General features: G+C 40.1%; 1 protein-coding gene across 2 annotated transcripts in view; it reads left to right on the plus strand.

The window, feature by feature from the left end:
- The window catches only part of THEMIS (thymocyte selection associated), a 76451-nt gene extending 67004 nt beyond the window's left edge, over positions 1–9447 (plus strand). Inside the window, exons 6-7 of one of the 2 annotated variants that reach the window (XM_074537842.1) lie at positions 3723–3867; positions 7992–9447. In XM_074537842.1, the coding sequence (XP_074393943.1) occupies positions 3723–3867; positions 7992–8001 (155 nt within the window). In that variant the 3' untranslated portion in view covers positions 8002–9447. Of the gene's footprint in view, positions 1–3722; positions 3872–7991 lie in introns of those variants that run through there. The other variant, XM_005487772.2, reaches the window with a different exon arrangement.
- The last annotated feature ends 5172 nt before the right edge of the window (positions 9448–14619 follow it).

The raw sequence follows: 14619 nt of genomic DNA on the forward strand, positions 1-14619 counted from the left end.
AAACATGAGACTGTTTAAAACTTGTGGCAACCATTTCTCATCTGCAAGAGCTGTTGTTACACTGGGGATTTATTTTATACGAGGCAGTAGTGAAACAGTGGAAACTAGGTCTCATAAAACCAGCAAAACAGACCAGAAAAAAAAAAACTGACAAAGAAAAACATTTTAAAGTTAAAGGACAGTGAAAAATGTCAACAGTTGTCTATTTCAGGAAATTTAAGATTCTTTTAAAGGAATTCAGACTAATCTTTTCCAAATATTAGTTTAGGAGATTCCAGAGGAAGATAAATATTACCCATACCCATACATTAAATACAACCCTACAGTTTATGTGAAATATTTTGATTGTGGCACATAACAGTTTTTAAAGATATGCTACATCATCCCATGAAGTAATGGTTGATGGATATCAGCTCAAGGAACAGTCCATTAGTTTTATGGGCTCTGATTCTTCTAACACTGATCTGCTTTCAGCAGCACTCCCTAAGGAATTAGTTCTCATTAACACTGAGGAACATCAGAACCAGACTCACAGCAAACAAAATGCTGCTGCTCATAAAAATGCTTGGTTTATGCATATACCTTTGGTTCTGCACATCTTCAATTAAGTGATCTGCAGAAATAAGGATGTGGTTCTACTATGGTGAGTTCATAACATTATTATGCTAAATATTTCACAACTTTTTGTCAAGTTAGGCATAAATAAACAACAAATGCTGTGTAATTGAATGTTAATTTATGCAGAGTTAAAACTGATGTGAAATATTTACCACAGCTATAAAACTATGTTATGGTGACATGGCTAGAGGCATTCAGGTGTGCAGAATTGTACATGTACATGAGTTGGGGCCTCTAACTCTTGTGTCCTTCAAGCAAGAGTCTTCATGAGTTGGGTCGTTTGTGTTGCCTACCTTTTGAAGAAGGGCAAAATGGAGACTTATGGCAACCATTTCTGATCTTGAAATTCCTGAAAAACAGCAAACATATTCCAAGAAGAAGCCAATTTATCCTGCTTGCTCAAAGATACAAATGAAATTAATGGAAATTTTTAGTCTGCAGAGCACCAGCCTTCTACTATAAAGGCAAATATAATTACACAAATTGTTCCAGGAAGAGCAGAATTAATGAAATTTTATTTAATAAGTATTCAGGACTGTTGCCCCCTACTCCTCTCCGTGCTTCCTGATAATAACCAAAACTCTCCTTGCAGTGCTCTGATCAAAAGAAAAAGAGCAGGTCTGGAGCTATGTGTGTGTTGAGTGGCCAGCCAATATGCACACACTGATTTATCCTGCTGTCTGCTGCCAAATGGAGTGGATAACAGCTGTGTTCTGCATGCTTCTCTTTCAATAGAGGAACTAATTCAGCTCTAGCTTTAGTAACCACTGTGAGACTTCTGTCCCCTTTTCAAATCTGACTGAAATTGGCAGAAATAAACTTGTAAAAGTACTGAGGATATTGATGGATGGATGGACAGCACGATGACATAAGCCTTGTTTCCTTGCCAAACTGAGATGGCCTATCTCATTCGCTAATTCAGCGTTGAGGCTAATAGATTGTTCTTTCAAACAGAGAAGAAAATTGCATTGATTTCAGGGTTCAGAATCCCCCTTGGACAGTTCAGCTTGTCTCATTAATTGTTTAATGCTTTATTGAAGTGTAAATATATTTATTTCAAAAGGAACTCTGAACAGGTTTGGGACTGGGGACAGCTGTGATTTAGTCTGGCCTGATGACATCAACATTCTTTCTCCTTGAGCTGTCTTGCTTAGAAGTGTATCAATTTGTTTATATGTGTTTGGGAAAGAAGAAAGCTGGCTATGCCATCCATGAGCAATCTGTACCTTATATCCGTATTAGCAAGTCTAAGTGCACAAACAATATTTCCCTCGCTGAATCACAGGGATTAGCTGATTCTTTCAGTGCCTGTTTTATTCATTAGTTTGCTTTTATTGATATCAAGCCCAGGGAAATTGCAAATGAACTACAAACCCAGAAATGTTTATTAACAAGATAGTGGCCACATATGAGATATTACATGCATTTCTAATCGTATATTTGGGGTTTTGCTTTGGGATTCTTTTTCCTTTTGATGCCTAGATCTGCAAATACTTTGCTAATTCAGCAGTGGGAGACTCATGGCAATATAGGTCTGTGACACACTCTGCACTGGTGTAGCCAGACAGATACTTGATTAACCTTTTATTTATTTCCAGCCTTAGATAACCTATAAAGGAAAGGATCACACCTTCAGAAAGAAATTACTATTACCCAGTTTTCAGTCTCAGTCAGACTGACTGACTCTCTCAGCCATGGAGAGTCTCAGGAGGAGCACAAGTGGGATTTGGAGACTGCTGAAAAACTATTAAGTTATTCTCTTGTTGAAGGGGCGCACAGTGGTTGAAAACATAAGACTGGGAGAATTCTTATTTGAGAAGTTTCATAAAGAAGAATCTATTTAACAAACATGGCTTGCTGGGAGGTCAGATAGTATGCTCTGATAGGTTGTTTCAGGTAGCGCCCTAGCACAAGAACAGTTATACCCTCAACAGTGTTGCACACTGGTTTGCAATTTCAAGTGAAAAGTTTGGCTTTAAAAACACAGTATCCTCTGAGCTCCACGACCTGTGAGACTTCCTGATAAACTCTAAATATTATTTGCCTTGGCAGTGGATCTGTGATGGTATCACCACCATCATCTCAGCTCTAGTTGGTTCTATTGCCACCACAGGCTGGGCTAAGGGATGGGGTGGCTCTGAGGGTGAAATGGGGCATTCATGGACATTAAACACCTTATGGAGCTTAGTTTCATGAGTTCAGTGGTCCCACATGTCTTGCAGAGCTTCCTCTAGCCCCACGGAAGTGGTGGACCACCCAAGCAGGGCATGAGACCCTGGGATCTCCTGGCAGCAGCCAGAGCCGCTGTGACCTGCAAAGTGAAGTTGTTACAGTTCCCAGATGCAGAGTTGTTACAGTTCCCAGATGCGCTGGAGCTGCTAAGAGGCCTCCAGTGAGATATCTGCCCTTGCAGGAAAATATTGCTGCTTTCTGAAAGATTTGTCCTCTGTGATGCTTCAGGCCAGTCTAGCTGGACGTAAAGAAATGCACTTTAAAACCTTTCATTTTAACCTCATGCCATTCTCAACTCCATGTCTCTGCCACATCACCTTTGAAATAAGAAGCAACTGGGGGGCTCTGGCTCCAGGAAATCCCAAGGTAACACCGTGGTTCCCCAGCTGCAGGGCTTCTCTTCTCAGGCAATGAAACACAAAAGCATGGAAGCACATCTGTGGTAAGGATGGTACATGCAACTTATGGCAGGGGGACTGCTCTTCTCTTGGTATGGTCAGATAATTTCATCTGCTTGCTTTATGCTGTAAGTGATTACACCAGCTAAACTTCTCAATAAACTTTAATGTTATTCATACATAGATAGCAGGAAGTGGTCAACTTAGAGGTACAAGCCTATGCAAAAACTGAAATAGGAATTCTTGAGTGAAGACACTCTTGTAAAGTGCTCAGCTCATTTTCATTCTTGTTCTGTCACAGATACTGTTCAGAAAATTGAGCAAGTCACTTAGGATCTCTGAAAAATATGAAAGTGAAGAGAATATTGGTTTCTTTGCTTTCATGGTTGCATTTTTGAATTGTACCATTTTTCTTCTCCAGGCCAAGGGCAGAGTCTTCCATTTACTTAGAGTTATTTTTTGCTGATTTTTCAGGCCCAGCAAGAAACTATGAGGCAGAAGAGGACGAGGAAGAAGAGCATGACTACAGCTATATTGATGAAAACATAATTGAAAACATAAGAAAAGCATTTCATGGCACCAGCATTAGAAATGAGCACACAGTCTCCAAAGGAAGAAGGTGAGTGTAAGCTGGGATCACTTGTGGATGCAAACAAGTGCAGGCAGAGTGATTTTTCAGACTGGCTGGTAACCTGCACTTCCCAAAACAAGAGAGGTTTTCCCCTGGGAACTTGCACTGTTAGTGCAAATGTCCTGCGAGTAAGGCAGAAAAGGCTCCTGTGGGCTGCCACCTGTGACCTCTTAGCCATGTCACCTTTGTTAAAGGAGGACCTATGATTGTTCTGGGGATTGAAGACCCTTTTCCTGGTTTGTGCCAATTTGCTCTGAGATTATAGTGCTCTGAATGCAGCCCTTTTCCTCTTTCTGGAGGTGGATGACTTGTGCATTTTTATACTTTAATAGCTTTCAGGCATTATCTGTGCTTTCATTAAATCTGCAAGGTTCTGCTCTGGCAGTCTGCAGTGACTTTAAGTGCCAGTGAAGAGGGCCTTTATTTCTAAAAATTTCTAGGTGTCATTTCCAGCTAAACACAGATGAGAATTTTTCTAGATATGAGTGAAACTGTGGTCACAGTTCTTTTCACTCATAGCTGAACCTTCTATGAATTTCACTTGGTTTGGTTGAATTTCTTCTTTTGTGAGGAGAAATCCACGAAAACTCATGAAAAATTTGAAATATTGTGTTTCAGAAATTTAACATGAAGTATTTAATTGCAAAATATACTTTGCATTTATTTTTAAATTATGTGCAACATTCATACTGTGTTTAAGTTAAGCAACATGGTGAATATGAAGTAAGGTGGGTTTTTTCTGCAATGCTCAAAACCCTCAGAAGCATGACATCCAGGGCGGTGTGTGGCCATGTCTCCCCCTGCTCACAGACACAGAGACTCCAACATTACAGAAAAGACTAAAAATGGAACTAAGTAGGATGCTCCACATAGCGCATTTCTTCCTCAGTCCATGTGTTATTGAGGTGCTACCAGGTAAAGAAGTTGAGAAAGAATTAAGCTCTCTTCTGATTAAAATACCCCTTCTGACCATAGGCATTAAGGGGAAAGCATACTTTCAAGAAGCAATGCCAGCCTAGGGGATCAGCATCTGTTTATACCACTTACTATGTGGCATCAGCTCTTTGAAGTCTTTATCCACCTGTCCTTTAAATTCCCTGTTAATGGAAGCAAAGTTTCACTTTATTGGTTGTCCTCTTTGAGGTTATCAGCAAAACATGAAAGAAAAGGACCTTTGCTGACTTGAGGGAGATCACCCTCTTTGGATAATTCTTGGTTTATAAAGCAATCCCAACAATTTTTGTCCTTAATGTCTGACAGATATACCCACACTCTGAAACCACTAGGTAGCCGAGGAGCACGTGGCTCCTCCAGCCTGCTGGTCTCCCCCAGCCTTCTGAAATCTGTGCTATTTTCTAGAATATTCAGTTTCTATCAAGATTCCATCCTTGCACTTGTGAGCATTTTGGGAAATAAGGATTTGATGTGGGCATTTGCAATTAATCTTTAATACAGGCAAAAGTTTTAAAAATATGTAGCCACATAAAATGTGTCAAATGCTTAATATCTGATAATGATAGTTGTTGAAGAATTCATCACCTAACCATTTCCTAACTATGATGTCTCCTTTCCTCAGGACATTTATGCCATTTTTAATATCTACTTTTAATTATTTGGTATATATGATTTATCAAAATTATAGATATGATTTATCAAAATTAAGTCTATTGATCTAAAATACTTTTAAATACAATCTCTAGGAGGAAAAATAGTTTTGATGAAATACAGAAGTAAGCCTCAACAGTTAAGTCTACATTAAAAAAATCAGTATATATTATTTACAATGTTCCACCAGTGTCCCTCTTGAAATCTTTCCATGATCAGGGCTGAAGCATGCCAGGGTGATACTAGTAAAATGTTAGTCTTCATCCTAAGCAGGAGCGAGAAAGAACAGAGAGTTTCCTCAGGTCATTGCTATGTTAATTTTGATAGAATAAATGTGCCCAGAGGGTCAATGATGTTAACATGACCTCATCACTCCAGAACAACAAACAATTAAGCAAGAGACTTCACTACAGATGCCTGAGTTTGCTATAGCAACAACCATCATTAACATATTTTAACCTTTCATTAAATATTCAAGAGAAAGTAAAAAAAAAAAAACCCCACACCACCCCGAAGCATTTAAAATGTGTGGCTTTCTTTTCAGCATGACAAGTTTCTCTCCTTTAATGCCATGAGTTGTTTTTTCTTTTTTAACAAGGAAAGCCCCCAGCTTGACAATCTTTTGGACAGTATTGCAAATATCAACAGTGGCTTTTCTAGTGTGAGAAAATGGGAAGAGAGAAGGTCCATTGCAACCACTGAATTGGAATAACTCTGGTACTGCTCTAATTTCTCCTCCTATGTCCCTGACACCAAAAATGAGATGGAGGCATGCAGGAACAGGAACAGCAACAACCACAAAAAATTCAGCAGCAAAACCGGAAAAAGGCAGTCTCTCTCCAGTGCTGATAACTGCATGGCTGGAAAAGGACAGAAACAATATGGTCCAGACACCTGGAGAGCTGAAAATAGGTACTGCTGTCAGGTTGTTTCGGAGGTTGCTTTCTGGACTTGAACTGCACACAGGTGCCAGAAAAGGAATGGTCTCAGCTAACTAAGCTTCTGTGCTTATTAAATAGGACACAAAAAAAGGAAAAGCAGAAAAGAGAGGGAAATGCAGTAAGGAATGAAAAAGCTACACAGCTGTGTTTTCCTGTTCTCATGAACTGAACAGCTGAGGTGGTTTTGTTTGGAAAAGTAGTTTTTTTTATTTTCAATTGTACAATTTTTTTAAAACTAATTGTATGAAACATATTAAGGTGCAATTTTTTTCTTTATTTTTACCTTGGTTGTGCTGAGATGCAGATTACCTCATATTTGAAATCTAAAGACAGTGCTGCAAATGAAAATCACCCTTTCTGACCCCAGTGCATCTTGAGGAATCCTTTTTTGCTGTTTTTCTAGGACATTTCTTTGGAGCTGTCATGCCACTGGCCCTCTGAGTGAGCTGTTTCTTTCACAGAAAAGCCTCTGGGCTTTTCTATGGTTGAGGCAGATTTTGTATCCTTGGCTGTACTGGAGTGGGGATCCCAAATCCATGACTGTAGTTTTGTGTTCTCAGCAGTTTTGAAAGTCCCCTTCCTAGGTAACTTCCAATGCAGATTTGTGGGCATCATCTACCTTGCTAATTTTCACGGCTAGGTAATTTTTCAGCTGCCTGCTGTTTTCACTTTTCTCTAATATGAGAAGTGAAGCTTTTTTTCAGGTTGCAATCAATGGTGATTACAGGGAGAAGAAAGAGTCAAGAGGAGGCAAATAAACAGTGTGTTGCTCTAAGAGCTGCAAATCTCGGCTTTGACTCAGGCAGGACTTCAAAGGACCTGTCTCAAAGCAGCTGAAGGTTCAGAGACCCTTAGGGCAGGGAAGACTACCATGATTTTCTAGATGCTCTAGAAGTTCTTCCTTCTCAAACAAGCCCTACCATTCCCCCACGGGGTATATTCAAACATGTTTTTATAGTTGGCAGAGCTGGAAACACAGCCCACTGGTGAAATCTGGCACACTGGCATATTGCCATTAAATATTAATTAAATTATTAACTAACTTCCCTCCAGGCCTGCAGCTCTGTTGCATCAGTCACAGGGCACATCCTTTGGAAAGCCTCTCCCCAAGAGGTAAGGTATCTCTTCTACTATGTCTGCCAGACCAGAATATGACACGGGGGACACCATGGTAGTAATCAGACTGGAGATGATACACTAGGAAAATTTTTGATGGAGTCACAGTTTATAGTGACTAAATGAGCTCTTTGCCCGGTGGAGGTTAAATATTTCTCCAAACTGCAACAACTATACCAGTAAAAGAAAAATTTACTGGTAAGAATTTCACATACTTAAGCAAAGTTGCTGGCATTGCTGTGTTGGAGTCATATATTAGCTTTATTTTTGTTGTAGTCTTTGGATTGCTGTGTAATTGTACTGACAAACCATTTCATGGTACAGACAAGCCCTAACTCGCAGCCATTAATTCATCTCAAGAGCTCATTCACCTGTACTCCCTGAGCAATTTTTAAATCCAAATATAAAATTTCCTGTTTCACCCTGTCATTAAGTTTTGTTTGTTTTCAGAGACATCTGAAGGAAAATAATTCTGAAATTAACTGGAAACAAGTAGGAAGCTGTGTCCTTGGCACATCAAGATTGACCACAACTGTAAGAAAAAGCTGCTCATGAAAGTGTCCTTCTTGACTCATGGAGAGCATACAAGGCTGTAATTTAGCTATAATAATCCCCTGCAAAATGAAACTGCTTACTTGTCCTAAATAAGAAGTCAAACCAGCTAATGTCTCATGACCCTTTGAAGGGACAAAGCTCTTCTGTACATATTTATTAGTGAATTTAGAGAACAATGCCAAGTCCAATCCTTCATTCTTATTGCGCCTGAAATTCCGGTTATTTCCTGAACCTCTGTAGGGCATATGCAGAAGGAAAATCCCTTACTGAAACAGCTGCATGGATATTTCCTTTGGGTTTTGGTTTTTTTTTGGTTGTTTTTTTTTTTTTTTTTGAGAAGGAAAGGGTAATAAAGAATTGTCTAAGGTGGACATCCATTTCTTTAGCCAGTCTTACGTGCTTCAGGTTAAGGCTCAAAACTGGAAATGACCAGATTTTGCCACTTTTTCACACAATGAACAAAGCACAGTTAGTACCATTGCACAATATGTAATCTGCCCTGGAAAGCAAAGCCACTCCTCTCACAAGGCCTGGGAGTGCCTAAATTATGTAGCATTGCCATCTCCATAAGCCCTTGTACTGCCAATATCCACAATCACACTAAAGGCATTATATTCAGCAATTTGCTGAAAATGCAGCCATGAATGGTGGACAGAAGCTGGATCTGAAGAATCAGTAAGCCATCCCTATCCACCTAGGATAGGCCCATAACCCTCTGGCAGTGATTTGACTTCCAGGGAAAACTATCAAGAACTGGTGTGTAAATACACTGTTGATGTGCCAGCAGTTTCCAGAGCCAACAGCAGCTTGATCAGAGTGGCATATCCAGAAATCAGCATGGTGGAGAAAGGGAATATGTTTAGAAAGCCTGGACGTACCCTATTTCTAGTTCTGCTGAGGAGTTAAAAAGCAAAAACTTCAAAAATGCCTTAGTGTTCTTTAAAGCCAAAGTCTTTTCAAGCAGACAGTAAAGTGTCTTCAGACTTGTCTATTAAAATTCTACTGAATGGTTCATTTTCATTAATGCAAATTAATTTAGGATTTCTTAATATTGTCTCATATTAATTTATTCAATATAAATGTTCATCCTTGTTCAAATCAGTTACAATTTAAGTATTAAGAATACCACTTAGAGTACTTTGAATTCCATGCATATGTAGCATACAATGTTTTGCATATCACTGGCTAATAAGGCTTGCAGGTGTGTACAAAAGTGGCTGTCACATCACTTGTAGGTATTTTAACTACATATTAAGCATTTTTTAAAAAATCTGTATGTCTCTTTTGGCAGCTCAAAACCCTCCCATTTGTTTAGGCAGCCTGGTATTTGAATAAAATATTTTTTGTATTCTATTGATTTTTTGTGGTTTTTTTTACTTTACTACTGAATGTGATGTTATCATCTGCTGGATTTCAGAAAAGTATGATATGTTACTACCATGATTTCCTTCAGTAAAGTGCCAGGTTTCAATAGAGGAAAGGAGGAGAAGAAAGCCAACAGCCTTCTGGGCCATCATGGCAGAATGTGCCAGCAGGTAGAAGGACTTGCAACTCTTCTCTCTGCTCAGCACTGCTGAGGCCACACCTGGATTACTGTGTCAGTTCTGGGCTGCCTGGTGCAAGAAAGAGGCAGACATACTGCAGTGAGCCCTACAAAAGCCCATGAGGATGGTTGAGCACATGGAGAGTCTGACATACAAGGAGAGGCTGAGATAGCCTAGAAAAAACAAGCTGTCCTCTAGTTGCTATAAGTGTTAGGATGGATGTGAACAAAGTGAGATGGCAGTAACTTTCCCAACAAACCTAAGATTCTTTCAGATATCCTACATTGGCCTTTGGAATCCAGTGAAAAAGCCAAAGTCTTATCAGCCCTTTCTGGAAATTCTCCCCTTCGAAATGTTTCCGAAGAAGCAATTTCTCTTCTTTGCATAGATCCTCTCATGTAAGGAGCCTGGTTCTGTCACCCTTGTCATGTCATACTGTTCTGTCTTGTATATTCAGCCTCGCTGAGTTGAATGAGTTTCATTCTTCTGAGCAAAGGTGGCAGTTTAAAGAACTCTGTAAATATATAAGTAGCAGAGGTGCCTGCTACATCTTTTCCTCAGGCATAGGAGCCAACACCATGTCCTGTGACAGAAATGGGAGCTATCCTGGCTGCTCCGTTTACATGACACAGCAGGACAATGCCATTTGCATTCTGGATGAAAGGGAGAACATGGTGCTCTCTTGTGCTGTGAAGAAGGGGCATCCAATCTTGCTGGGGAAAGCAGAGAGGAGGAAGGACATGTGGAGAAAGATCCTAATAAAAGGTTTGTGTTCAATATTAAAGACTTAATAAGTATTGTGGTTCCCTTATGGCATACAGATGACCAAGTGATTTCATACTGTTTGCTAATACATGTTTGACAAAGCTATAATGTCATGGCAATCCTTGAGGGACATGGTTATCGCTCCCAGACATTAATGCTCAAGAAGACTGCATTCAGGAGGGGAAAGTCTTTTTTAGCTGAACACAGACCACAATTGCAATGCCTGAAGAGAATACAAGTGTATTGAAATAATAAGATATTTGCTTTGCAAAAGATTGGCATAAGCTTTTGCACAGACTTGTTAGCTTAAAGGCTTATCTCTTTTAATGCTAAGAAGTATTTCCAGTGAGTTCTCACTGAGGACCTGATCAGAAGCAGCTGTTTCCACAGCACTCCATGTGTGCATAAGCCCTTAGTGAGACAGAATTTTCTGTTTGGATGATCAACATGCACATTTTTTTATATATCCAGCCTTTGTGCCTGGGAAGATAAGAAGAATCTTCTCCCTCCATTCTTCTTTAAACTCCGAAACACTTTTGTTTAAATGACGTACGTCACAGGAACACTTATCTGCCACAATGCTCCCAATAAGAAGCCACTGTTTATTCACTTAACATATATGATATGTTTCCTCCCCCTTCTAAGACTGTCCAGGTGTTTTCCTTACATTTTTAGACTTCGATGCACCTTTACCATGTAAATTTTCAACTTCCTGACATCATGTTAAAACTGATAGTCTCTGAAGAGAGTGTTCTCTTGCTTCTACTTTATGTATTAGTGACAAGTTTTGCTGTTTGTTTGGGGGTTTTTTGTTTTCCTCCTTTGTTTTCTTAATGTATCTGTGTGCTGGGAGTGTTCTTGTGCTTTGCAATAATAAATCTCTTTGATAAACTTACTCTGTATCTTTTCTTGGGTATTTGTATCTTAGAAGATAACCTTTCACAACTATTTTTCTCTGGAACTGATCAGCCATGTGGGCCTGATGTAAGTGCAGACTGCCAGCTGCTGGCAGGCTGAGTAGAAGGAGAGATTACCCTGCCTTTGCCCTGCCTTTGCTGCTCCTGCCCCAGTCCACTGCTGCCAGCTCTGTCCAGAGTGGGGGTACCACAATGGATAGCTCAGTCTGACCCTTTTAATTTTCTCACATAACTTTAAATCCCTCCTATTTGTTAACATTTTGGTGTGTGGGGGAACATTTGCATGGTGTGTCAAGGGGCTGATTCCACCAGGATCTAAGAAATGCCAGTACATCCATGTTCCTTATCCCCATGTCTCTGTGACATTATCCCTGAGGCTCTAGATGCAGCAGTGCTGGCAGCCAGAGGCTCAGGCCAGCCTCAGAAAGCAGTACCTCTTCCCAGGGCAGCCTCAGATGTTATGATCTTCCTTTATTGCAAGTACATCACCCTTCTGAAATTCCTCTGGTTCTCATGGTGCAGAGGAAGGGTTTGAGTGGGGCTCAGGATTGCCCCACATGGGGCACTGCAGCTACTTTGTAAGCAAAAAGACTCTTTTCCTTTTTTCCTCTTATTTCAGCTGCCTGCTCTCTTAGGTTCAGTGATCACATCTGTTAGTATTTTGGGACCTAATGACACACAAAAGGAGAGGTAGAAAGAGCATTTCATTCTGAAATGACTTTACTAGTCCAGAAGCCTGGTTTATACTGCCACTATCTGTTCACCATACCTGCTGCAGCCTTTCCTGCAAACACACACACAAACAGTTCATGCAAATTTTTCCACAGCTACTAACAGTTTGCAGAAGGAAGTGAGAGACATTAAGGATTTTATTTTATTGCTCTTTCTGTCCTGGAGAGTTTGATTAGGCATTAATCAGTTAAAAAACATTTTTACATTATCAGGTTTTTTCTATCCATGTTTTAAGTAGGTATAAATGTCTTCTAACAAATGCTTACATTATTCTGCCTCCATTCCTTATCCTCTGAACCCTGTTTTGAGCCACTGCCAATGCTTCCCAACCAAGCAGCCCTTTCCAGCTGGTGCAGTTAGGCAGGTCTGCAGACTCAGCTCCCCAACACCCTCCTAGGGATCCTTGACAGCCCCTGCCTGCAGCAGCTTGTGCCATGAACATTGTTCTCAAAACACCTCATGGTCCCATGTGTGTCATTGTAAGAAAGAGAATTAAATCCATAATAAGCTTAGACTCGGATCTACGAGGATATTCATATTTTTAAGTTATATCAAAACCAGAGAGGAAACATGCTCCTCTTGAGGTCACAGAGGTTAAGGTGATGGAAATGTTATAATAGGTCTCCATCATCTTGAATCTCACTGCCTTTAGTGGCAGGAACTGGAGGTCCACAGCCGCCAACACCCTGCTGAGAGAGGCAGATAAAATGCCTTGGTCAGAGAAAGTAATGAACAATTTGGGTTTAAGAAATGCAGAGGGTTTTTAATGCTGTGCACAGCAGTTGGAATACATTGGTTAGTTTTGTTTCTATCTGTCAGAATCTAAATCTACATCTTCTGCTTCCCTGCAAAACCTCCTATCTGCCACATTAGAGGCTGCCTTGGGCAAGAATGCCCTTCCCTCCACACTTGCCAGGTATGATTTTTCCCACCAGAAAAAAAAAGCACTTTATTATTCATTAGAGAGAGTAGGCTGGAAAGGAACACCCAATTCCCCACAGATTAGGATCATAGGGAAGGGAAAACCTAGAAATCCAATTCCTACTTGAAAGAACAAAGAGTTTTTTGGCATCTTTCCAAATGACTGATTTGGGTGTTTGCCCTGTAAGCTCCATGTCTTGATGCCTAAGAAAGCTAAAGAAATGCCTGCTGACACCTGTCTGCCGTTCTGCAAATGTAAGGGTGCCCTTCCTAGAGAAGGACAAGGTTGCCATTGCTCTTATAGAAGAACAGGTGGAGAGGTCAGCCCTTAGGTATTTCTGTGATGTAAGTTTAGGACAGTATTTGGTAGGGCACAGCAGCTGTATGCCCAGTTGCAAATATACGGACAAGGATAAGAATCTCACTTCTGACCATTCCTCAGAAACTGATCACTCCTGTAGCAAAGGCACAGAAAACTCCATGGCACTCAGAAATAAGGAGCTGACCCGGCTAATATGAGCTGTGGAGAGGGGACTGCACAGTATTCAGCACTATTGCCCAAGTTTTGAGGATGGACAGACTCTTTTCTGGTATGTTAATGTTTTCCCAAGTCCCTCCTTTATCATGTACCACATTTCATTTCTAAATTTCTCTTCTTCACACCCAAACGTTGTTTGTTCCAATCCCCTTAGGCTTGCTATTTGCAAGTGTGTACAGAATTTTAACCCCTTGTCTTTCCAAAGCCAGCTGTGGCTTTGCTTATTTTCAACACCACCTCTGTCAAATAGGAAGCAACCCTACTCAACACCAGGCTCTCCTCATTTGAGAGACCACACATGCAAAAGGCATGAGAAGAGAGCAGCAAACACCAGACTAATGCTGAGCAGGAAAAACCTTTATGCTTTGCGAGCCCTTCTCACTGGCCAATCTCCTGCTTAGGGAGTCGTCAGCTTTTGCTGGCTCTTATTAGCAAGTAGCCTCCTTCACTGCTCTCCCATTCCTCTCCAAAGCCATCCTACACCTCTACAACTTTCTCTTGGTGCTTTTCTCTCTGTTTAGTTTCTCATACTCAGAAGTTTTCCTGCAAGTATGCAGCTATTATATTTCAATATAACCGGCTCTACTCTACTTGAAAGAAACCCCCATCTCATATTTTGTCTAAACTTTTATACATTCCTCAGCTTCCATAGAGCAATCACTGGCCAATTTTTAAAGTCCTTACCTGACTGGTTGTCTTGTTGGACTAGGACAAAGTGGATGAAATACAGAAATGCTTGGTGCTGTATTAAGAAAGAAGACTCTTTTTCAAAATTCAGAACTATTTCCCAATGTTTCATAAATTCAGGTAAGGAGTAAATTGCTTTTTAAAAATATGTTTTATAAATACTCCCTCAAGTGCAGCAGTGTGCAGTTTAAAAGTTTGTATTAATGGCTGTTTTTTTTTTCTCAAAGCGTACTTTAAGTTCAATCTAAGTTAACTACAGAAAAGGTCAAAAAAATTTTTCTAACTTTTTTGGAGCACAACTAACAATATTTAGCAGCTGGCAGTTGTGGTGATTACTTTTGGATTATATCAAAAGTCTGCTGGAATCTAATTACTGTGATCTATGAACCAGGTAATTAAGGTAAAAACTCCCACATTTT

Source organism: Zonotrichia albicollis, chromosome 3, assembly GCF_047830755.1.
Source record: "Zonotrichia albicollis isolate bZonAlb1 chromosome 3, bZonAlb1.hap1, whole genome shotgun sequence".
Classification (NCBI taxonomy): Eukaryota; Metazoa; Chordata; class Aves; order Passeriformes; family Passerellidae; genus Zonotrichia; species Zonotrichia albicollis.